Below are 26,719 nucleotides of genomic sequence, written 5' to 3' on the forward strand. Positions count from 1 at the left end.
TGCCTGTGCTGCCCAGAAAGCCACAGGGAACTGGACACTTCTATGAGTGTCAAAGTCCTACATCCCCTGCAGCTTCCACTGGTTCCTCCTGCTGACCTTCATGAATTACTTTATACAGTAGTGATGTGCAGGTGAGCACAGAGAACAGTGATAGCTGCTGGAGACACAGCAGATAAACATTTCTCAGTATCTGAGCAGGGTTCTTGCAGCGCAGGCAGCAGGAAATGTAAGTTTTGATGGTCTTTTTGAAAGGTATGGCCATTTGTGAGTGTTTGATTTTCTGTTAAGGGCACTAGGCATGCAGACTACATAGACTGCTTATAGTGGTGTAGGATGTAAAAAGGATGCAACTGTACTGAGAAAAAAAAATATGCAGATTGCCACTGCTGACCTCCTTTTAAAAAAAACTTTCTGCTATCTAAAGCGTCATTTTCAAAGCCACTGACCCAGAGAAAATTTGCTGATCAAAAAAGCAGAGAATTCAGAAAAACTCATCAGCACAGCCATTCCATGTCTTTTGCCTAGCTGAAGCTATGGGATTAGCATGACAGCCAGAGAAGTAGCATTGTCAAAATGGCAACCTCTTTTTTAATGCCACTAACCTCTATTTCATTCAGGCTGATGATCTCCACTCCACATTTCTTGCCACGCTCCACAAGATCCTCATCAAAAGGATCCATGAGCACAACAGTGCGAAGAACAGGCGTGTCTCCATTTTCAACATTGGATAGGAGTAGCTTAGCCTTGTCAGTGTTGTCACAGAATATCAATGAAATTTGCGCTAGAAAAAGAAAAAAAAAATCCTTCAACTACTTTCCAAAGAAGCCTAAGCTGTGATATTGTATAATAGCATACTATATGATCAATTGCCCTTTACACCATTTGTTTTTTTTTTTCCAACAGACACTCAAAAAGTTAAAACTCATCAGGTAATTTTTAGCATAATTGGAGGAGACTCCCCTCATTTCCAGTCCTGGAAACACAACAAATGAAAGACAATAATTATCAGTACAAACCGAGGAGTAAATCTCCTGAACTGGGACATAAACAGCAACAAACTTTAGCACCAAAGTGCAGATTGCTGCATCTTTCATGTTTATGATTAAAGGAAACCTGTCACTAAGTAATTTTAAGCTGTGGAGTATGAATTGCAGGAGCCTATTGCCTTGACTTCCTTTGACCAGTTGGTGGACAGTGACATTTCAACTGGATAAACCCTTTAACTCCTCGATAACCTGCATAGTGGTTCAAAATTGGAGCTCTTGTGGGGTGAATACTGGTCCCCATTGCTAATTGAACCCTCATGCGGCATACTCTTGGTCACATTTTAAAATTTGTACAAGGCTTGGGTATCACTTTGTACACACATGGGTATCACTCTGCACTCGAGGACACAGTACACTAAGATGATAACTGTACTCCTCCAGTTAGTTTCCAAAGTGAAAAGTTGCCTCCTATTGTCAAAAACAGAATGACTCCATAAGGTGGTAAGAAGCTTGCAGTTAAATCTAGGAGGTCAGATGTGGTTTAGCTCCTACAGTAGTTTATTAGATTGAATAAAAAATAAATAAACATATACAATATATGTTACCCTATCCCTTCACCCAATTAAAAGTGACAATGTTGTCATGTAACCACACCCACAACTATCCAGACCACACTTAAACATTCATCTACATAAAAAAATATTTTCCATTATTGTGTTAAAAGCTGGCCATGCATTATACAATTTTCTTGTAAAATTTCTTTGTTCCTTTATATTTACCTGTAACTAAGCAGTGCAAGGGCCCGCCTGATTACAAACTAATTGAAAGGGTTTAGATTAGACTTCATATTATATGGTTTTGGTAAATCTAAAGGAAACATTGTAGAACATATGGCCAGCCTTAGAAACCAAATTGCAAGAACAAGGCAAGAGAACTTGGCAATTGGTAAGATTGTGTAGAGCGCAAGGGGGGGGGGGGGGGGGTTGTTGGCCACCAGTGGACCGTGGGTAGGTGTTAGGTAGACTGGGAACAGGTCTGCGCCACCCACCCCCCGCCTCCTACTGCTAGCTGCCGTCCTCTCTGCCCCCAGCCTCCTCGTCAGTCTCTCCCTCCCGTCCAACCTGCTCTGCCGCTGTCATCAGTAAACCACAGATAGTGAGAGGCAGCACAGCTCAGAACGAAGAGCAGGGGGAGGAGCTGGCCAAATTAACTTTTCTAGTTAACCCACAGGTAATTGGTTGCTAGGTCCTAAGCAACCAACCAATCACCAGCTTGTTAATATGAAAAGTCACTCTGCCAGCTACTGCTCCTGCCCCCTCTACAGAACTGTGCTGCCTCTCGGTCTGCCGTGTGCACAGGTAGGATGCTATGGAACACTATAAGTGCCGGTTCACACAGGGGCGACTTGTCAGGCGACCTAGTCGCCTGACAAGTTGCCTCCCGTTCTGTGCTACGGAACCGTTCTAATAGGAGCGACGCAAGTCGCTCCGACTTAGAAAAAGGTTCCTGTACTACTTTGGGGGCGACTTGCATAGACTTCTATGCAGAAGTCGTTTTGCAAGTCGCCTCGGAAGTAGTTTGCAGGTCGCCTCGCTGAGACGACCTGCAAGTCGTGCCGCCCCTGTGTGAACCGAGCCTAATGGTGGGGGGGGGTGGGGTGAGAAGAGGACACTATTGTGTGAGTGTGTGTGTGTGTTTGGGGGGGGGGGGGGGGGTGATATGAAGGGGGCAGTGGACACGGTTATGGGCAGTGCCGATCCTATAGCAGTGACCTCCACCACCCTTCACATCCCCTCCCCTCCACATCCCTGCATTCAGAGCGCAACGCACTCCTGACCCCTGCATTCTCTTGTAATATTTTATGTCCACTGCGTTTGCGATCCACATTTGTGGTTAACAATGTATCATTACCCGCAGTGGATCACACAGTGTTTTGAACATGGTGCAGGAAACACATGGAACATGCCTTTCTGGAATCGCATTCTAGTGTGAACTGGCCCTAACAGGACACTGTGCCCGATGATTTTTGGCTTCATCAGTGTTGCTCAAGTAGATCTCCATCTCTCCAAGGTTGCCTACCCCTGATGTAGAGGATAGTGGAAATCTCCACAATGGATATCCGTGTGTTTTTCAATAGTTTATCAAAATATACAACTCTTCCACTCCTGTTAAATTGCTTGTGCGTCATTGTGAAGGAACCGGCCATTCCCTTCAGTAACCAGTGATGGAGCAGAGATGGCAGTAAGAAGCTGCGACAGCGTGATTACTTCAGAGCACCAACTCTTGTCACTCATTACTATGCTTAGCTGTTGTGTCCAGGGGGCCTGCCACTGTGCGTTGTCTCAGGAGATAGGAGGAACATACTTGCGCTATCAAGGCGTTTGCCCAAGCACCCTTGCAGTCATGGTTAGTGTGTCATCCCCAGCATGAGATTGGCATACAACATGTAGGAGGAAGTGTCAGTAGGATCATGGTAGAGAGGTGCCAAGCAGGCTTACATCGATGCATTCACCCGCCTACTGGTGCGGGGTTCGTTAAGACCTCACATTGTATTCAAAGAAAAAAAAAAAAAAAAAAAATGTATAATATATATATATATATATATATATATATATATATATATATATATATATATATATATATATATATATATATATATATATATATATATATATATATATATATATATTTTAAATATAGTGGAAAAGCATTGTGGTTATGGGCTTGGTAACCAAATATCTCATGGTTGTTGTGTAGCGTGCGCTTTTTTCCCCTCTCCTCTTAGGACTGGTTCACACTTCCGCAGGTTGCAATTTGCATATTCCAGGTGCATTTTGTGTTTTTCAATACACGTTTTTGATCCAGTAAAGTCTATGGAAACAACTAAAAGCAAAAATTACCTTTGTTTATGATGTATGTAATAGCTTCAGTTCCTAGCGTATCATACAGAGGAACAGCCACCATGGAGTAGGTATAACAGCTCAGTTCTGCTATTATCCACTGTAAACAGACGAAATTAAATTAATTTAATTATGTATTCAATTTAGAACATCCAACCTGGTTTTGTTTTTTCACATATACAGAACCTATAGCCATGCATCTTTATATGGAATGGCATGTTTAGGAGGCCTGGTTAGACTCCATGCTACTATTGGTGCAGTATACATTTACTTTGCACAAATATCAGAAGAAGAAAGTGGACATACATACTAGAATTTATAGGCATATGACCTTTAAGGCTCATTCATACAGGTATACAATTTGCCACGTGCAGATCAGTAACTTATATGGATCTGAATGCAACAATACTGTATTGCACACTGCTATGTTTTCATCCACAGCATTTAGTTGCATAGCTAGCAAATGTGCATTCACGATTAATTGCCAGTCCTGAATGACTTTCATGCGGCAGTGGCTCATCCGCAGAATGACCTCTGGCAGTCGTTCAGTCCCTCAACACCTATTTTTACGCATCAAGATCCAGTGTAAACATAAGGTCTGTGTGCATTAGGTCTTAACATTAAATATTTGAAATGCTTACTTGCAAAAGCTTTTTTCCTTTCCATTAATGATTTTTATTCATTTAAATTCTCTTAACTTGCTAAGGGGTTTGACCACTCCAGGAAGGGTCAATTTCCTGACACAGCTTCCTCCCTCCTTGCAGGTCATAGGGCTGTCCTCTTCTGAGAGAGTGTTTAATGACCATCTGTACTGACCCAGCTACTCCTCTCACCTTCCCCTACATAATCCTTTACGCATTTACGTATTCTCCACTCGTTTTGCGAGTGGAAAATGGATTCTGGCGAGCGTGGGCTGCCTCTGAGTGGGAGGGGCCCCCCCAAGCACCACCATCAGGCGGGGGTGAATGGGAGACATTCTCCCAGCGGAAGGGAGAGTGGAGGAAGAGGCGAGCTGGCCAGATTCAGAGAGCGGGGATTGCCCAGGGATTTGACCAGCATCCCAGCATTGGACCGGTGTTCTGTCTGTCACATACAAGTACATATTTGGGGGGCACACCATACAATGCATTTAAATTCAAGATGGTGCTGCTGTAAGACCTATAAACAGTACAAAATATTTTACAGCGCACACATACAAGAATGACATTTCCTGCAGGGCTAGTTAAAAACACCTGAACACCTGAACATATTCAAAAAATACGGGGGTTTGGTCACACTATATGGTCATATAGTGCTAAGCCCACTTACTGCGACAAAGTACCCCGAATTAGTGGGTCCTACACTAGTAATAGTTGGATGGATTTTGTACTGTTTATAGGTCTTACAGCAGCACCATCTTGAATTTAAATGCATTGTATGGTGTGCCCCCCAAATATGTACTTGTATGTTGTAATAGGCCCTGACCAGGTTTTTGGGCTGGAGCACCCCTCCCCCTCCTCATTACCTCCTATTTAGTGGCCACCAGTGATTAGGATGTATCCCTTTCAGTTCTCCCACATAGAGGAGTTCAGCTCCCATGGTTGAGACAGAGGATCTTCCATTCTATTACTAGTGTAGGACCCACTAATTCGGGGTACTTTGTCGCAGTAAGTGGGCTTAGCACTATATGACCATATAGTGTGACCAAACCCCCGTATTTTTTGAATATGTTCAGGTGTTCAGGTGTTTTTAACTAGCCCTGCAGGAAATGTCATTCTTGTATGTGTGCGCTGTAAAATATTTTGTACTGTTTATAGGTCTTACAGCAGCACCATCTTGAATTTAAATGCATTGTATGGTGTGCCCCCCAAATATGTACTTGTATGTTGTAATAGGCCCTGACCAGGTTTTTGGGCTGGAGCACCCCTCCCCCTCCTCATTACCTCCTATTTAGTGGCCACCAGTGATTAGGATGTATCCCTTTCAGTTCTCCCACATAGAGGAGTTCAGCTCCCATGGTTGAGACAGAGGATCTTCCATTCTATTACTAGTGTAGGACCCACTAATTCGGGGTACTTTGTCGCAGTAAGTGGGCTTAGCACTATATGACCATATAGTGTGACCAAACCCCCGTATTTTTTGAATATGTTCAGGTGTTCAGGTGTTTTTAACTAGCCCTGCAGGAAATGTCATTCTTGTATGTGTGCGCTGTAAAATATTTTGTTCTGTCTGTCACAGGCGCCAGGTCAGGAGGCGGGGCTGTGTGTGACTGCGAGCAGATGGCAATTCTAATGTAAGCTGTTGCGACAGGCAATCCCTGCTCTGATGATCCAGCCGCCCTCTCTTCCTCTGCACAGGTCACGCTGCAATGGTGGGCACAGGCCACACTGCACTGATAAGTTACAAAATAAATATGAACAACTTTAATTCTGCATAAAACATTTAAGTGTCATTTCATGAGATAATTTACGTGGGCGTGTTTAGGGGTGGAATTGGGGGCGGGGCAAGTTAGGGGTTGGGTGGGGCAACTGGTGGAGAGTAACACTTAAGGCCTGGCTAGTAGCTCAGGACTTGAAATTCTGAGCCCAGGTGTAGACTATCCCTCTGGTCACACTTCTATGTCAGATATCAGAATCAGAATTTTAATAGTTTTTTTAACCTTTTTTTAAATTGAGGCAGCCAAAGTGGAGCTTCATTGGAATTGGAATTGTATTGGAAAACCAATACAAATGTGTGCACATAAACTTGTGGTCTTTTAGCAGATCCCATATGGCATATCAGAGCTTCACCTTTGAACAACCCAACGATAAAGTCATGGGCCTTCAAATCCAGGATACAAGCCAATTACATAGAGGTTTATTCTACACAGATGAATGGGTTTCTAATCTTCAACAAAACACATCATACCAATAAAATTCTTACCTCAGGCCTGTTCTGAGCAAAAATGCCAATAAACTGTTCGGAATTCGGTTTACAGCCCCTGTGCAGCAAGGCAGACCCCACATACTCTGCTCTGTCTGATACCTGGGGGCAAAGAAACAATACGGAGTTTACAAGCCAATATCTACAAAAGGCAAAATACGCACAGTAAATAAGAGAAAAGCAAGACTTCCTAGGTTTTACTGACGTTTAGCAACCCAAGTCTAAACATGCATAACATCTTGCACATGCTCTTTTTTCACATGTACTTAAAAAAAAAAAAAAAAAAAAAAAAAAAAGTACTAGTTACTTACCGGTAACTGTCTTTCTGGGAAATCTTCCAGGACGGCACACCTGAGAGATGAGAGGCTCCTCCCCACAGGACATACAATTAATCAACAGCTGTTTTAAGTCCCCACCCTTCCCCTTGAGCCTCAGTTTGTAGAGAACTAACTTCTGAACCTGGTTCACAAGGGAAATCATTCCTTATAGGCACTCACCTTCTAGTGTTCTAAAATTTTCCCTGCTAAAACGGGTGGGAAGTAGGCCTGCCGTCCTGGAAGATTTCCTAGAAAGACAGTTACCGGTAAGTAACTAGTACTTTTCTCAAGTCATCTTCCAGGACGGCACACCTGAGAGGATAAGCAAGAACCTCAGGCCTACCTTAGGGTGGGACCACTGCAAGACCTTCTTGGCGAACCTCGGTTCTGCAGTGAGCTTTACCTCCACTCCATATGCTTGATAAAGGTCTTACCTGGATCATGCGGCTGATCTGCCGGTCTACTCCACCGATGTCCCTGCCTTCTCTGCTTCGGATGCAGGATCTAGGTGGAGTGGGCTCTTAAAGATGGAATCAAAACAGGTTAAACTATGTTGCCTGTCACACATCTAACAATGGCCTATTGTGCCTATAGGTGCTGCTTAGAACCACTAAAAAGATTAATCAGAGACCTGTGTTGTAAGACAAGTACACTACATTGATCAATAAGGGGGCCTGTCTTAACACAACCCTGTCCAGGGAAATAAAACTGCCAAAAAAGGGGTGCCCGACAGACAACCTTTTTTGTTCATGTTTATCTTTACGTCAGCAAAGACTGCAGGGAAACTTACTTAAGGGAAATAGATTAACAGAAGCTTAATCACTGGGTTTAAAGCATGCCCAATCTATAGTTTTACTTACGCCTGAGAGCCTACTTCAGGAGATTAACATCCATAGCAGGAGTAGAACACTTATATTGCTACATCTAGTTTTGCTAGAAGGGCAAAATGAAGGCCATGCACCGAGCTGTAACCTATTTGGTCGGGTATACATCTTTATACTTCATCTTCAGGCCATAATACTCCTCTGAACAGTACGTCCTAAGTTCTTATTAAACCGGGCGATTCATTATCGCCTTTCTCCAGTGACCCATAACCCTACTGGGCTTCAACCCTAGGAAATGGCTCTGGCATCCCTGAATGTAAGGGCTCGAGGCTTTCTGATATGTGACATCTGCAGCCAGAACTCCTGGCCCTTCCACGGAAGAGAAGGCTGAAATACAAAAAGGTGATACATGTATTATTAATATCACAAATAAAAAGACCATAGATTGTGGACATAGCACAATAGATTTAGACAGAAAGGACACAAGCATAGACAACAATGTTGTGTATCTGAGTGTGACTAGATAAACAAACATATCAAATATGGGAAGAGACCCAAATCTGAACCTCAATGTGGACAAACAGTCCTCACAGTCTGGTTTTCTGATGTGCGGCCAATATGTAAGCATTAAGACCCAAACAAACCCTAAATGCTGCACATTTCTGAAGTGCAGCTAGCTAGGTCATAACTGGTAAATACAGAAAGGACGGAAACCCCCTTTACAGTGGTGTTTTACTGATGTACAGCAAAACAAGGCCATAAAGATAAGACAGAAATACCCAAACTTCTATGTTGCGTATTTATGACGAACCACCAAGTACAGTTATAAGACAATCCTTTGTTATGCAGTTACATAGAACAAACACAGAAAGAACAAGCAATCTACAGCATTGTGTTTTTCTGAAGTGCCATAAGGTAAGGCAATCTGAAACAGAAAGCACCAACAAGCTTCAAATGTTGAGTATTTCTGCTGTGCAGCAACATAAAAAACAGAGAAACAGACAGCTTTTACAGCTGCGATCTTTCTGGTCTACTTCAAAATAAGGCAATAACTCCACAATGAGTATTCCTGCTGCGTAGCAAAACCTCAACCAGAAGGGACAGATAAGCTTAGGGTTCCCATACCCGTGCGACCCAACCTGCGACTTGAGACTGCAAGACGCATGAGAAGTCATATACTATGGCTTCTAAAGGGTACCATTCGTGACTGTGCGACTCCAGGTCGCAGCGTCTCCAGCAGTCCCTGCTTATGGAACCACAGACCTCAAGATTACACAGGTCGCAGGAAAAGCAATTTTCAGGTCGAACAAGCAAGGGGTCCCCATGCTGTGGCTCCCTGGAGGAGTGCAGCCAACAACCCCCTGCTGTGTATCCCTAAGAAACAGTAAGGAAGATCAATGAGAAACACCACTTACTGCTGTGCCTTTCTGATATACGGACGATAAGGCAGTAAATATAGGACATACAGGACACAAACAATTTTCAATCTTTGTGTATGTCTGATGTGTAGCAATATACCAATACTGAGCAGAGATGCCACCACCCTCAATGTGTCCCCCTGCTGAGCAGCAAAAACAAAATCAGAAAAAAAAGACAAGCAACCTTTACTGCTGTGTCCTGATATGCAGCCAATAAGGCAGTAAATGTAAGACATAAAGGGCAGACAACCTTCAATCTTGTATATGTCTGATGTGCAACAACAATTTTGAATAGACATAGCACATCCATATTCAAGTGATTTGGCATGCGACTCAACATGTCAAATCCCATGCCTAAAATCAGCAGCCATTGCCGTTAATAGCACTGTCTTAGTCGTCACAACGCCACTTTGTGGTGCTGCACCGATTACCAAAGGCAGTATGTGTACTACCCATGGCACAGGTTCAATTTGTATTTCCCAACAAATCAGGACCATCAATCTTCACTGCTGCCTTTCTGATAAGCAACCAATAAGTCAGTAATGCAGGACACAAAAAACCCCACAGACAGACCTCAATCTTGTATATCTCTGATGTGCAACAATATAACAATTCTGAATAGAGATAGCACATCCATATTGAAGCGATTTGGCATGCGACTCAACATGTCAAATCTCATGCCTAAAATCAGCAGCCATTGCCGTTAATAGCACTGTCTGAAATCGGCACAATGCCACTTTGTGGTGCCGTACCGATTACCAAAGGCAGTATATGTACTACCCCTGGCACGGGTTCAATTTGTACTTCTGTTATGGAGCCCAACAAATCCGGACCATCATCTTTCCTGCTGCCTTTCTGATAAGCAACCAATAAGGCAGTAATACAGGACACAAACAGACCTCAATCTTCTGATGTGCAGCAATATAACAATTATGAACAGAGATGTCATCACCAGACTCAATGATGTGCATTTCTGCCGTGCGGCACAAAACCAGAAAGTACAGACCACCTTCCCTGTTGTATTTTTCTGATCTGTAGCCAAACAAAGCAGTACCTTTAGGATATAAAGGACACCAAACAAGCTTCAGTGCAGTGCATTTCTGATGTACAGCCATATACCCCTTATGAGCAGAGAGGTCACAAATCTCAATGTGTATTTTTGTTGTGCCACCAAACACCCCAGCAAGGACAATCCTTCACTACTGAGGTCTACTGGCGAGCAGCCAAGAAGGAGTCATGGTGTATCCCTTTATGAAATAACCAAACAGGGGCAATTTATTTCATAAGCATAGCCTGGCTGTAGATATTACCTTCACCACCAGTGAAGGAACAAATCCTAAAATGGTTGGATACCTTACTATAGTAGCTGTTGTCCTACCTTACCTCCGTAGACTGAGCAAATGCTAGCCAGCTCATACACGGGTGGGGCTGTTCAGTAACTAAAGTCTCAATGAGCCCAGCCCTAGAGACCAATTTAAGACCTCTAAAAAGGGTGGTTACCAATTTAGCCTGGAGGTAAATAGCCACCTGCAGGCCTTAAACAAGCAATCATGTAGCCATCTAGCTCTTGCATATGTCTGCACAGAAAATCCTTAATAAAAGGATATAGGAAGCAATTTATGGTAAGTCGACTTTAGATCTGTCACTGAGTGGACTGTAGCCCAAACCAACAAAAAAGGTTTTTCTTACCTCCTGCACTATAATATAACCACAGTGTAAAGGTGGAGTGGGAGGTTGGAGCTTATGAAAAGTTACCCATAGCAAGCAACCCCCAAAAGGAGGAGCTGTCACAAGGGAGCCCCTACTGTGCCACACAGACGCTTGGTCCCTGCCACATCGTTGAAAGTTAGGTCAGCTTTTAAGCATCTTGAAGCAACTTCAGATTCCTAGCAGCTGGGCTAATAGGGCCAGATAACCTAGTGCACCTGCTGAGCAGGGGAGCTTACTCCTGAATCCTTCAACCATTGCACCATTAATAACTTGTTCAGTGGTATACCTGGCCAGTAAGGAACTCTTTGTTCTATCAGGTCACCCCCTTTGCTACATTTACCCCTACTAATGTACCACAACTGGGCATGTAGGGAGAGGTTGGCAACCTACTGTTGTGATAACCACAGTGACTCTGCTATAAGAGGGAGCTGTGGCTGGTGGTTTTAGCAGTAGCTTCTGGGATATTTTGTTATGCAGACCCCAGGTCCTGCACTGCACCACTCAGTATATACAGGAGGAAGGGGAAGAAATGCCTTACCTACCTCTTTCCCATCTGAGGTGGTTTAGGCACACTCTCTCCTCTGCACCACTTGTTCACCATACAGCATCTCTGATGTAAGAGGGAGCTGTGGCTGGTGTTTTTAGCAAAAGCTTCTGGGCTATTTGAATCCAGACCCCAGGGGAGATTATCTCAAATGCCCAGAAACCATCTGGCTGGGATTGGGGATTTTGCAGCTAAATTCCCAAGGTAAAGGAAAGTACTCACCGTTGTCGTCTTTCCCTTGTGCCACAGCCACCGGGCTTGCTTTTCCATCCTTATGGTCCACACGCAAGGAGTATAGCCGCCAAAGTGCCGCCCCCCCCCCCCAACTGCTGTCCCCGTAGGGAGCTGCAAGGTTAGGCTGTGTCCCGCACTGTACCAGTCAGTATATACACATGGGGGGGGCGCCAATGCCGTACATTCCTCATTCCCATCTGAGGTGGTTTAGGCAGACATCCACCATAGTGAACTGGTGCCTCCTCGAAAGGAGGATGTGGGCGCATGCTCCTGCTGACTCTCAACCTTCCCTCCTGGGTAAGAACGTGGGTCGTTCAGGCGGTGCCCTCCCCAGCAGCCCACGCGAGCTACCAGGGACCCAGAAGTCACGATCCCCCTGGAAAGAACCAACAGCCAGCACCCCAATCTGAACGGACGCCCGGACAGGTAAGGGGGGGGGGGGGGGGAGACAGGATAAAGGCCCCTGAAGTTCTGGGGACACCACTGTACCCAGGGGCCTTCAGCTCTCAGGGGGGCTCTTCCAGTTTCTGCTGCCCCCCCTGAGGAAAGGAGAGGGGAACCCCCCAGGAAGGATAAATATATCCTGCCAGACCCAGAGGCTTCCCAGGCATTTGGTCCGGCTCCCAGGGGGAGACCACCAGCCCCAGGCTTCGGGTCATTTGGAAAAATGTAGGGAGAAACAATCAAAAACTGAGGATCAAGGGGAAGGGTGGGGACTTAAAACAGCTGTTGATTGATTGTGTTTCTTGTGGGGAGGAGCCTCTCATCTCTCAGGTGTGCCGTCCTGGAAGATGACTTGAGAAAAAAGCTATTTTTAAAGCATGAATTGTTAAATACCATCATCGATTACTCACTTTAAAACGTAAAAAAATCATCATAAGTTGGACTTCTGCTTCCACTACGCTGGAAAGCCAATAGACATGGGGTCATTAACTGATCTCAAGTCTGTGGGCAGTCACAGATGTCACCAGCATGAGCAATCAAATTGGTTAGAAAACCCTTGCACTAATAAACCCTAGAATCTCTTTACCAAACCTCCTTCAAGAATTTAAGATATATGGGGCAATCTCCCATCTAAAGATAAACTTTTCAAAGTCTGAAGCTATGGGAGTAGTCCCATAGCAGTCCGTCACAACCCCCCCCCCCACCACCACCACCACCCCCCCCCCCCCCCCCCGCACACCCTACGTGATTTATAGGCCAGCTTTAGGTTTAAGTGGACTACCACGGCACTAAAATATTTAGGCACGAAGATTCCACCCGACTTATCACGCACGTTTGACCTCAATTCCCCCCCCCCCCCCCTTTGACCAAGACTCACACCCTTTTAGAGATGTGGCACTCAGGTTTACATTCCTGGTTTGGAAGATGCAACCTCATTAAAATGAGCATACTTTCCAAATTCATACACCTCATCCAAGCCCTGCCTATCCAGATCCCACCCTCCTTTTTCAAACAGGTACAGGCCTTCTTCACCAGATTCGTGTGGGTGCATAAAAAAAACGAATACGTCGCTCTCAAATGACACTCCACAAACATTGCGGAGGTGTAGCGTTACCTGATGTACAACAATACTACTTAGCCTCCCATCTGGGGCGTATACTTGACTGGAGACGGAATATGACATCCAAACTTTGGGTACAAATGGAACAGTCCCAAACTCACATACCATTAAAAACCGCGTTAGGGTGCCATGGTGATTTACCTACAGAACTGAAGTCAAACCCGCTGATGGGTACCTCTGAGGCATAGCCATCTAGTCTCCATCCACACATCCCCCACACCCTACGGCATATCCCACTCTCAGAATATTTGACTACGACTATGCAGCCACATTCATTGTTGAGGGGAAATGGCCATCCATTCTAGAACTGACTGACCAGATGGGTACTTTTCAACTCCCTTTCTGGAGAGCAGTGCAACTACACCACTTCCTCCACTCCCTCCCTAGACCCAAAGAATTCGCACGCCAGCAAACGTAGTATGAGGACCTTTGCTCAGGGACCGACCCGTTGACGATTGTGAACTCTGCCAGAGATGGACACATGTTCTAATGGTTCATACTTGCGCATGTACTGTACATTGTGTTGAATGGGTTTATCCTCGGCATAGTTAATGTAACCATGTTAATATACTCACTCATGATTGTATTGTGGGGTCCTTACCCCTATTTGGAGTCCCCCCCCCCCCCAAATATAAAGAAAACCTTTTGCGATCACTACCAATCCCAAGTAAAGTAGTGTCAGCCTGCATTGTCTATTTCCTCCATCAGAGCTGTCTTTTTTGCACTTGGGTTTTCTTCCCTAAGGGTGGTCAGATGCTATCTGCACATACAACCACCCTGTAGATGTCTTAAAGGTTAGACAACCTTCTCAGAGAAATTACCTGGGAAAGTGATGGGATTCTGTATAAAAGGTATCCAATTAGCAAGACAGAGGAAAAAACAGCATTACTCGAACTAATGGGCACCTGGTAAACATTGTCATACCATGTTACAATATGTACACGTTTAAGTCAATAATAAGCTTTGTTCTAGGATTATTCCAAAATCTCATGTTAGGCTGGCCATACATTTTACAATTTTCCTTTAGATTTACCAAAGCCATATAATGTGAGGTCAAACCTAAACACTTTCAATTTGAATGCAATCAGGTAGGCCCTTGCACTACATAGTTAGAGGTAAATCTAGAGGAATTTGAACAAGAAAATTGTATAATGTATGGCCAGCTTTACCTCTTGTGCTACATTTATGAAGCATTGGGTGAGACGAATGCATTTGTAGTACCCTTCCTTAATCCCCTGTAATTAAGTGCTAAGAGTGGAAGAAGGGGCAATTCTCCACTCTAGTCAGGCTCTATGGAATAGCACAGCAAAGAGCTTGTTGATTGGAGCACAGAGAAGACCTAATCTGTAAGCGGTTCTTTCAGTTCATTTTTCCAAACTAGTAAACGGTCAATACTCTAAATTTGGTATCTCAAACTGGCTGCCCTCCAGCTGTTGCAAAACTACAAGTCCCATGAGGCATTGCAAGGCTGACAGTTACAAACATGACTCCCACAGGCAGAGGCATGATGGGACTTGTAGTTTTGCAACAGCTGGAGTGCTGCCAGTTTGAGACCCCTGTATATAGTGTCTGGCAGAGTTGTCCAGATCAGAAACATACTGAACAGAAATACTTTCAGGAAAGGCAATTCAGATATCTGTATTACAATTGTGTATATAACCGTTTGCCTATACTTACACTTTACACACAAAAAAAACAAAAAGACATAAGGGTACGTTTTTACGACAAGCATGAAGACTTTTGGGACGTTTCTGAGATCATTCAGAATTCACTGCAGATGCAGCCGACCGGTTTTTAACTTATTCCTGCTGCTTTTACATTTCCGTAGACTCGTACGGGAAGAAAGGCCACTGATGCGAGCAAAAGCCAGTACACTGGTCCTTAGATTGTAAGCTTTCACTCAAGACAGAAAAAGAAACAAGTGCACCAAATCTACAAGAAAGCAGCTGTTTGGACAAAAAGATGACTGCCAAAAATGGCTACTAAAAAAGAAAAATGGTTTCACATACATGTCCAGCTTTTCCCAGATAGCCAATTTATAATGCCTCTATGGCAGTATTATGAAATTTGAAAAGTTACTGACATGGTGTGTTACTTTAAAGTAGAAGTCCACCCTAACACTAAAATCTCTAAACCTACAAGCATGCATTAACTAAAACGAACCCATCTAGCCCTGTAAAGAAGAAACTGCTTTACATGCTTTTTGTGAAGCCCCTCCACTCCAGTCTCCAGCAGCGGAAGCTCTGCAGAGGAGACATCACCCATAGAGTTGCTATGGGGCTTCCATTGTCAACTGCCTCCTCTGCACCCGCCTCCACAGCAAAGCCGTTGCTGACAGCTCAGTGTAGGAGCTGAGCAGCTTCAAAAAAAGCTAGGCATCGCAATTTGTTCTTCACAGGGCTAGATAGGTTAGTCTTAGATCATAGATGCCTGTAGATTTTGAGATTTTAGTGTTAGGGTGGACTTCTACTTTCAGAAAGTATTTTTATAATTGGTAGAGCTAATGGGAGATGCAGAAAATGAAGCGTGGAAACACACCCACAAAAGTGAGGCTCAATCTGACAAGCATGTTCTCCCGCTGTTTGCATAGCGTCGGCTAATGCCTTAGACGATCTGCGCAAGCCCTGTATTGATGTCACGCCAGCTGATCAACATATCAGCTGGAGTGACGTCTGTTACTGCGCATGCGCTGACCCATCGGGGGCATTTTTCAACGGGAGGCAAAGAACACTGGCACTATACAAGTACCTCAAAACAAACAAACGTGAGCTGAAAGATAGCGGAGGTGTCTGCTTATTAATCCATGTGTTCTTTAAAAGCAGATCCCATTACAGTGTAATGACTTCGCAAAGGTGCAGAAGCGAGTCCATTTTATTGCTGACTGTAAGTGCTAATTGTTAGACATTCAACTGCAATTTCATATTAACTGGACTTAAAAAAAATAAATAAATAAAAAAACAGAAAATGCACAAAACACTGTACAGTCCCTTAGGTAAAACATTCAGAACGAATATAACTCAGTCACTGCTGTAGCCTTGGTTCGACAAATGGGGACAATGCCATGAGGGCAGCTCCAAACCGCTGCTAACAGACCTAGCAGAACAGACATTGGTTTGATTGGTTGTCCCCCAATGACTTCACTTAGCAAGCAATGCATTATACTGTGGTAAAAAATATGGGCATACCACACTTGTTTACTTCCCACACACTCAGACTAACAGAATAATATTTACCTGAAAAAAGAAAACATTACCTCTTGATATGATATCCATTGATATGGCTGATTAGGCGTCCTATGTCCTAAACAAGGCCCATTATCTGTAATAAAAAAAATAAATAAAAAGCTTAAAATCAATGCAGTGACAAACATTTTTCCTAAATGTGTAGGAAGGCTTTCACCGGTCTCATATTCAGCCCAAATAAAAGATGACAGCCAATTATACTGTAGCTAGTTCAACCACATATTGGATTTGAAGAAACCTCAATATAATTGCATGTCAGTTTTTTTTTTTTTTTTCATAGCCCAGTTTCACTTTCACAGTCAGGATATAGGCCAAGTTAGAGTTTCAATTTGCCACTGGTGGTTCTGGCTCTTCTTGGTCTTGCCCCCGAGAGATCCCACCTCCAGCACACATTTTTGTATTGCTTCTGTGAGAACCAACCACCAGCTCACAGATTTGTTCTGCCCTTGTGAGATCCAACCTTCAGCACACAATTTTTGTCTTGGTTCTGTGAGATCCCACCTCTAGCACACATTTTTCTCTAGCTCAGCGAGATTCCACCTCCAGCACACAGATTTGTTTTGCCCCGGTGAGATTCCACCTCCAGCACACATTTTTGTCATGCTCAGTGAGATCCCACCTCCAGCACGCAGATTGGTCTAGCCACAAGTGGATGTAAACCCTCACATATACCCAGTGAAGTGAACAGCCTCAGATTATGCACAGAGATGAAACAAATCTACCTAAATAAGTTTTACATCTATATCTGCTGTCTTCAGCTTTCTATATTCTTTAGAAAGTTCACATCGTGTTAGACATTTTTCTTCCGGTTTCAGCAATGAGTGGGGAGTCTTTGCATACAATGACAGCTGATTGGAGGAAAGGCACACACCCTCCTCCACATAGGCCGAGGAATGAAGAAACTTGCAGAGCTGTGCTGTGAACAGATAAGAACTCTGCTAATTTATAGTACCCTCCCCAACACAAATTTTCGGCTACTTTTATATCCCGTGTCGGAGAACTTATCAGATGTTATCATGCAGATAACAGAAAAATGGAGCAGCAAAAAGACACGGGGCTTTGGAGAGACAAGTAAACACTACAGATATATTTGCCTAGGTCAGATTTCATGAATGGGGTTTACCTCCACTTTAAGTGCGAACACAGGCTAAAACCCACTTTTGGCTCTCTTGCTGATTCTTTATATTTAGTTACTTTGTGAATGGTTGTTTAAATACACCATGGAGAGCCCCGTCATTGACCTGTATAACTTTGGCAACAAAACTAATAAAGTAAATGGTCAATTATGGAAAATTCCATAACCAATTTGTGGGTCAAAAGACGACCTTTACAGCTAGTTGTCATACCTTCTCACTCTTCTCCAGCACATATTTCTCCCTATCATACCCTCCGCACTCCTCTCCAGCACATACAGAGTGCAGTCATGCCCTTTTGCACTCTTTTCCTGTACTTGGTCTTCTGTATTGCCCTTTGCACTCCTATCCTACACATTCCCCCCCTGTCATACCCTATGTAGTTCACAACTGCACATACTGCCCGCTGTCATACCCCTCCACACTGCTCTCCTGCGCATACTGCCCGCCAGTCATACCCTCTGCACTCCTTTCCTAAAACGTACCACCTTCAATCATACCTTTCACTCTTGCATAATGCTATCAGGGGAATTGACCACCCTCCCTGCCCAGGTGTGAAGAGCCCCAATAGATGGTGAGGTCTGCTGTGACTGCACTATTCTAGTTAAAAGGCGACCAGTCTGCTCACCCTCCTCATAGAAAGCCAATTTGTTAAAAAAAAAAAAAGTCTGCTGCAGACTTCGTAATGCGATCCAGTGCCTTTTGGGCTGCAACCCAGGCTTCCCTATGGGAGTCAAAGGGGTCAGCAATAAAATCTGCTTCTTACAGACATACCAGCTGCGCAGCATGCTTTTTCTGGGCACCCGTGTTTTTCTTGATGGCCAGATTTTCAGTTATAAAAATACCCCTTAAAAAGGCATCTCAGGTAGTAATTAAGTTAGAGTGGTCAGCATGATTCTGCCAGAATGCAGAAATCTGGACTGTCACCTTGTCATGTGAAATGAAGAGATACCTTTTACCACAGGTGTGCCTCAGGGGGTGTGTCAGGTGTGCGTGGGCACACCCTAATCATGTTATGCAGTGCCGATACCCTCTACTTCCTAGGTGTCCCCCCTGCCCCACAGTGCTGCTGGCTTCCCTCCTCTCCCCCAGCTGCTGCGGGTGATGTTTCAAGGTGGAGAGTGGGGGGGAGGGGCTATGGAGTATGAAACTTACCAGCGCCTGCCTTTTCTAAATGAACACACTCGCTCTGTGTTCATTCATAACGGAAGCATAGTAAATCATGTTTACTATGCTTCAGGTTGTGAATGAACAGGAAGCCACTCAGTACAGAGCGCTTCCCATTCATTCACATCCCCGTGCAGAGGCTGCAGAGAAAGGAATGTGTGTTTGAGCTTTGGGTGCACACCCTAATGTAATAGGCTGTGCAAACCTATAATGTTCTAATAGGGAAATGGCGCTGTTCACAGATAATGGAAAAATCAATAAACGCAAAGCCCAACCCACCAAAAAATGGGAATGAAAAATGTGACTAAAAAATGTGAAAAATTAATAAATGTGCAGTGTGCACCAAGGTCCACACCTAACTATGTGGGAGAATCTAACTGAAATCCTGTAAGTTAATCCATTATATTACATAAGGTGTGAATATGCAAGTCACTACCATAAGTGAAAAAAATGCAAGATGACATAAAAAGTAATATTAGCGTTGGAAAATCCCACTCACATGCCCAATACCATAGACAATACATAAAAAATATATATAAAGAATCTGTAGCCCTTCGGATATAAATAGTAAAAAAAAAAAAAAAAAAAAAAAAAAAAAAAAAGGTAGAAATGTGTAATTTAGGGTGAATTAACCAAAAGATGGGAATGATAGATATGTGCAATCAAACATTATAAATAAATTGGTGTATGTGATACAAACAAAATCGTCCAATGTAAATAGTCCAGTGAAGGTGTATCAGACAGGTATGTAATCCCCAGCGAATTCCAATGTTAGTGTGTCCGTGTCTGGCAGACCCCCTCTTGTGCCCTCACTCACCAGAAAGCCCAACCTCTGCAGGGGTGAAGGGCATAAAAGAATCCTGTGGCTGGAATCCTGGAAACCCAAAATCCCCCTCTCAGGTGCAGCGAGCCCCTTCCAGCTAGATCCACGTTGTTCTTTACATAAGTATCCACCGGAACAGATCCATATGTGTGGAGAAACAAGGAATCCTCATAGTGTAAGTCCGTTAAAATTAAAGTTTATTGTTCAAAAAAGGTAAGTTTAGGTTTAAAACCGAGAGCTGCAAATGCTCTCCTAGCAAACAGAAGCAAATTGTGTCTGGGTAACGAGGTGGCGGCGTGCGTTCCACCAACCTAGCTACCAAAACCGGAAGTGCAGTCAGGTTGTGCACTTCCGGTTTTGGTAGCTAGGTTGGTGGAACGCACGCCGCCACCTCGTTACCCAGACACCATTTGCTTCCGTTTGCTAGGAGAGCATTTGCAGCTCTCGGTTTTAAACCTAAACTTACCTTTTTTGAACAATAAACTTTAATTTTAACGGACTTACACTATGAGGATTCCTTGTTTCTCCACACATATGGATCTGTTCCGGTGGATACTTATGTAAAGAACAACGTGGATCTAGCTGCAATGGGCTCGCTGCACCTGAGAGGGGGATTTCGGGTTTCCAGGATTCCAGCCACAGGATTCTTTCATGCCCTTCACCCCTGCAGAGGTTGGGCTTTCTGGTGAGTGAGTGCACAAGAGGGGGCCTGCCAGACACGGACACACTAACATTGGAATTCGCTGGGGATTACATACCTGTCTGATACACCTTCACTGGACAATTTACATTGGACGATTTTGATTGTATCACATACACCAATTTATTTATAATTTGTTTGATTGCACACTGGACTATTTACATTGGACGATTTTGTTTTGTATCACATACACCAATTTATTTATAATGTTTGATTGCACATATCCATCATTCCCATCTTTTGATTAATTCACCCTAAATTACACATTTCTACATTTTTTACTATTTATATCCGAAGGGCTACAGATTCTTTATATATATTTTTTATGTATTGTCTATGGTATTGGGCACGTGAGTGGGATTTTCCAACGCTAATATTACTTTTTATGTCATCTTGCATTTTTTCACTTATGGTAGTGACTTGCATATTCACACCTTATGTAATATAATTAATGGATTAACTTACAGGATTTCAGTTAGATTCTCCCACATAGTTTGGTGTGGACCTTGGTGCACACTGCACATTTATTAATTTTTCACATTTTTTAGTCACATTTTTCATTCCCATTTTTTGGTGGGTTGGGCTTTGCGTTTATTGATTTTTCCATTATCTGTGAACAGCGCCATTTCCCTATTAGAACATTCTGTGTTATGTGGATTTCACTTCAGTGTTTCCATTTTGCTTGGGGGGGTGCAGTTCTTTGCGAACACTGATCCTAAGCGCGGAATATTTGATTCATATGTGCAAACCTATGCCTTTTACAAAGTATTGGATGCCATGGATCAAACGAACGGTAGGTGGTGTGCATAGACACAAATCAAATCCTGGACAAAGATCTACAGAGGGTGTCGGCTGCGCCACGTGTCAATCCACCCTGCCTCCTCTATAAATTTCAGTAATGCCATTAGACATCTACCAAGACCTGTAGTGGACGGGGGGTGTTTGTCTAACTCAGGATTAAGATCGCAGTTTAGGTCTCCTACTAAAAGTACGGGAATCTCAGGGCTGCCCAGCTGGTTTGTCAGAAGTACTCTCAAAATAGAGTTAAAGGGTGGCAGAACATACATAAATGTAACTATACATTTCAGTTGGAAGATGCGGTACAGTATAATCACATATTGTCCCTCACTGGCAATCAGTTTGTCATACTCCTGAAAATCCAGTGTACCAACACACTCACTCCCCTAGACTAGGAGGTGTGGGTATAGTGGTACGCCCATCCCAACAAAGAAAAGTTTAAGCATGACAGTCTCCAGCACCAAGTGAGCCTCCTGAAGTGCACAAATGGTAGGCAAGTGCTTTCAGATAGCTGTTGAGACCATTGTTCGCTTAAGAGGGCTTTGAACACCCCCAATGTTCCAAGAAACAATTAGCACAGTGTTCATTGGGAATCTGTTCAATGGGGAAATGGATGGTGCGATACAATGCGAACCATGCCTTGCAAGAGCACGGCAATGACCCAATCCTCAGGAGCAATGGACTGGCATAGCTCATAGCTCACTGTAACTGTTCTGAAAATGTGGCAAAGGGTACCGCATCAGGAACCCCTCAAAGACATTAAATGAAACCATGTACTCTGGAACTGTAAGAACACAACAGAACAAAAATGGAATCGTATGAATGATTGTAGCAGTAAAACAGGGCTCTCTCTATCCAAGGGGAGAGACTGGAGCATTTGCACTTCTTTGAACACAGCCCCTTTGGGCTAAAAGTTTTTTTTTTTACTACTAAAAAGGGGGGGGGGGGGGGGGAGAAAAACCTGTATCCCAGAAAAACAAAGTTAACAAGGGTTCACCCGTCTCATCCTCCACATTGGTTGCACCGAACCAACAACCAGACTTGTGCAACGCTCGTAACCAAATAGCGTCAAGGAAACATTTCGTTCTCATGTAACATGAAGTGACATTGAATCCCAGCTGATATCAAGAAGTAACAAAGATGACAGGAGAGAATGGAGTGAAGCTCGCTCACCCTTTGTAGACTTGAATGGAGCAGGGCGTCAGTCCTCCTCTGCTGCCGCACATCTGGCTTGTCGAAGGCATTTCCATTGGCATGCAGCCATGAGGATGCCTCTGCCGCTGGATCGTATTAAGCGAAGTTTGGCCCAGGAATAGCATGGCGTACGTAGCTTGAAGTTGCTGTAATCACTTTTTTTTACATCAGCGAATTTGGCTTTGTGGCAGTGTACTTCTGCCGAGATGTCAGGATAGGATATTCTGGACCAGTTATATTGGATATTACGGTGCTAAACGAAGGATAATATCCTTGTCTTTAAAGTTAAGCAGTTTAGCAAGGAGTATGCAAGGTGGACACCCATGCGGAAGGGGCCGAGGCAGTACTCTGTGCACATTCAACCGGGGTCCCTTTCCTCTGCCTCTCCTGGAAGCCCCACAGTTCGGATATTACTACGTCTGAGGCAGTTTTCAATGTCCTCTGCCCTCAGCTCATTAGCCTTGGTGAGCCTCGCTCTCAACTGGGACTCTTATAAACGGGGTTAACTTGTCTTCCACCTCACTAATTGAAGCCTACCCCACCGGGTAAAGACAGTGATTATTGCTAGTGGCTAAAGCAGCTGCTTGCGATAATCGCAAGAGAATCCGGCAGGCTGGTTGTACCCAAGTTGATTCATCAACTTGGTACATTCAGCCTGCCCATTAATTGTTCGAATCTCGGCCGATTCCTGATCAATTACAATATGACTTGTGTCGTAATTGTATATTCTTTTTTTTATTTGCTATTTTTTTTTTCCACGAAAGTGGAGTTACCTTTTAAAAATGGGAAAGACGTGTAAAAAGTAAAGTGAGCTTACTTGACACTCTTCTTCCTCTTTGAAAAACTTCATAGATTGTTCTAACATCATCATAGTAGTAGGTCACAACTTCATCGCTATCCAGCAGTGCAGATCTGCGGGCGTTCTCATGTCCCTGTATAAACAACATCTGATTAACAAGGATTACTGAGTCATTAATTAAAAGCAAGATTTAATAGACCTGCAGAGACAAGCATGGAATGTAATTGGCAAAACGTATTAAGCTTGGTCAATGCATGCTTCACTTTTTGCATGATTTTTCCATTTAAAAGCTGAACTCTAGGCAGATATAAGAGCCATAAATGAATGCTGCTCTGTAGTCGGGAATACATCATATAAAAGTATCAATTCCCCTATAGAAGGGAGACCAGAACCCATACATACACGTTTATTGCATCTTAAACAATGATGCCATCGGAGTTTAAAATCAACAATACAAAAAGTCAAAGAGGCATATATGGGCACTACAAGCGTTTAACATTGACGCATTTGGCTACATTTGCTTCTTCGGGGTACATGCTTGAAGACGGCAACTGAAAAAGTAATAGATTAAAACCTTAACAAGGCTCAAAGAACAAAAAAAAAAAAAAAAAAAAAAAAAGAAGGAAGAAGGAGGAATTAAACAAGTACAAAAATATTAAGTGTACAAATACATTAATTATATACTTAATATTTTTGTATTCCTTTTCTTTTTAAGTTCTTTGAGCCTTGTTAAAGCAGAGTTCCACCCAAAAGTGGAACTTCCACTTTAAGCACTCCTCACCCCCTTACATGACACATTTGGGGGTGGGTGCTTAGCTTTGAGGGGACTTCCTGCTTCTGAAGTCAGACTGCCTAGGTGACTCTTCCTCCCCCCTCTCCCTCTTGGCAATCTTCTGGGACAAGTCACAGGTCGCAGAAGATTGCCTGTTCACTCGGAGAGCGCAGTGCAACTCATGCATGCACAGTGCGCATCCAGCCGCAAGCTGTCACAGCCGGGTGCCAGGTTTCTATGGTGGCACCGCCGCAGAGAGGAGTGAGGCTTCAGGCCGCTGCATCGCTGGACCGTGGGACAGGTGAGTGTTTATACTTTTTGTAGCTGACTTAATAAACTGAAAAAAGCCTGTTTTTCTTCTATTACTTTTTCAGTTGCCATCTTCAAGCGTTCACGCTGAAGAAGCAAATGTAGCGAAACACGTCCATGTCATGCGCTTTTAGTGCCCATATATGCTGGTCTGACTTTGTATTGTTGATTTTAAACTCAGATGGCATCTTTTAAATAGGATACAATAAATGTTTTTTATGACGCAAGGTGTTTTCTGCATATGCTGTATTATTTTGTTTTTCCCATGGGCTTGGCACACTCAAAGTCCTCTCCTCTGTGGATGGAGGGTCCTGTACCCAGTTGGGTTCTGGCCTCTCTTCTATAGGGGTATTAATACTGTAGGATCTGGAATATGTAACGTATGGGATGGTGACACAATGGGAATCTATTCTTGAGTCTGCCGGGTCCATTTCTAAACTAAAAGTGAACACTGCAGAAAAAGTTGGTTTGGTTAATTTAAGTTTTTAATGTGTTATTTGTGGTTGGAGTTCTGTTTATTTTTCATTTTTTTTTATTTTACTCAAAAGGCAAAATTCCAAGTTAAAACAGTGGTAAGGAGTTAGTGACACAACAGTAACATAATACACCATCATGAAAACCGTATATACACACACAAGATAAGCAACACATCTCAGCCAACATAAAACCAAACTAATCATTCCATTCTCTTGTCAGAAGCTGGGATTGAAAGAAAACTGGTCAAAATTAGAGACTAGGAACTCCCTAATAATTTTCTTTTTAGTTAAACAGTGAATCACAGAAGAAGAAAAAAAGGAAAGAGAAATAAGGGACGGAGGGGAGAAGAGGGGGGAGAGGGATTGGGGCATAGGAGTAGGAGAAGGAGTGGACCCTATCCGACAGTACACATCGATTTTCTGGGTGCCGCCAAGACACTCGAGTGATCCTCAGTCAGCTCTCGAGAAGAACCATCCCCTCTTCAGAGTAGACAAACATATTCCTGGAGTTCTGCTTTAAGTAAATAGATTTAAAGCAAAAAATTACCTAGGAGCAAATATTGTCATTTGTAGAACACCCTATATATAATAACAACTCACAAAGAGGGGGGTGTGGCCAACTTTCAGGATGTGAGCAGCGGTTGTACAGAGCTCCATCCCAATATCAAAATCCTTAAAGCGGAGATCCATTCAAAAGTGGAACTTCCGCTTAGCCGTCTTCTCCCCCCCCCTCCAGTGCAACATTTGGCATGTACCTCACTTCTGGGAGACGTGGCCGTGGACCAATTAGTGGGTGCAGTGCTGCGCAAATGCGCAGTAGGGAACCGGCGGTGAAGCCGAAAGGCTTCACTGATGGGTTTCCTTACCAGGAATGGCGGCAGCTGCACCCGATCCAAAGTTTGGCTGGGGTGCTGACATTGCGGGCTCCCTGGACAGGTAAGTGTCCATATATTAAAAGGCAGCAGCTACAATATTTTTGGTGGGGGAGCTGGACCTTCTCTTTAATGGATCCTGCCGTTCTGAGAGATCCTCATGCTCTGCTCACCTGACCTGAGGGACACTAGAGGAGCAGTCGCCATGGTGAAAAATCAGCCCATCCAGCTCGCAGTTTCAGCCAGACAAGCCGCCTCATCTCCCTGGAATGAGAGCCAAGATGGCGCCGACACACCACGTGTCTGGCACTGTGTGAAGAGGTGGCTCTGCACTTGTGTCAGTGTTCTGTCCTGTTCCTCCTGGGGTTGCGGCTGTGCTCTCTCCTAATGAAGTTAACCCTCCAGCTGCTAGTACAGAACCCACGCTGTCCCAGATCATGGAGGCAATCCAGCACTGCGAAGCTTCTCTTACAATGCAAAATTGATTCAGTAAGTAAAACGTGGAACCTTTTTTTGAAACAAGATTTACATAAATGACAAGAAAAAAATAAAATAAATAACTACTGTATACTTTTAACTTGGAAGCCATCCACTCCTCTCCCTTTCCTTTCCTTTTGGCTCACTTTAGTCAATAAGGCTCTCCCTATGTACAAATTAACTTATGAAGCAAGAGACTGTCCTAAAAAATTTAATTAATTAAATTTGGTCCCCTTGGCTAGACTCGCAGGCTACAGTTGCCCCAGAATAACCCTTGATGTTATTGTATTTATGTATAGAAGGTATTAAAAGAGAAGTCCGGGATTTTTTTTTTTTTTTCTTTCTTAAGAATAATACCTAGGTGGATGCAGCATCGGTCCAATGCTGCGTCTGTTCCCTGACACCCCTACACCGAGAACCGAACAATTGAACACCGCTGATTGCTCGGTTTTCAGAGCTCCGCGAGCAGAGAGCTGTAGACTGACAGTCACAGCTCTCTGCTCTGCCCCATCCTTGCTCATTGGAGCGCTGGGCTGTGGAGGGGCAGCTGGCTCAGGCT

General features: G+C 43.7%; 1 protein-coding gene across 5 annotated transcripts in view; it reads right to left on the bottom strand.

Moving 5' to 3' along the window:
- The window catches only part of ACSL1 (acyl-CoA synthetase long chain family member 1), a 141,480-nt gene that overhangs the window by 43,780 nt on the left and 70,981 nt on the right, over nucleotides 1-26,719 (bottom strand). For 4 of the 5 annotated variants that reach the window (XM_073607301.1, XM_073607275.1, XM_073607285.1 and 1 more), the window contains exons 3-7: nucleotides 23,273-23,387; nucleotides 16,652-16,716; nucleotides 6,788-6,889; nucleotides 3,887-3,986; nucleotides 603-781 (exon numbers count right to left, since the gene is read on the bottom strand). In XM_073607301.1, the coding sequence (XP_073463402.1) occupies nucleotides 603-781; nucleotides 3,887-3,986; nucleotides 6,788-6,889; nucleotides 16,652-16,716; nucleotides 23,273-23,387 (561 nt within the window). Of the gene's footprint in view, nucleotides 1-602; nucleotides 782-3,886; nucleotides 3,987-6,787; nucleotides 6,890-16,631; nucleotides 16,717-23,272; nucleotides 23,388-26,719 lie in introns of all 5 variants that reach the window. The other variant, XM_073607312.1, reaches the window with a different exon arrangement.

This window comes from Aquarana catesbeiana, linkage group LG01, assembly GCF_042186555.1.
Source record: "Aquarana catesbeiana isolate 2022-GZ linkage group LG01, ASM4218655v1, whole genome shotgun sequence".
NCBI lineage: Eukaryota > Metazoa > Chordata > Amphibia > Anura > Ranidae > Aquarana > Aquarana catesbeiana.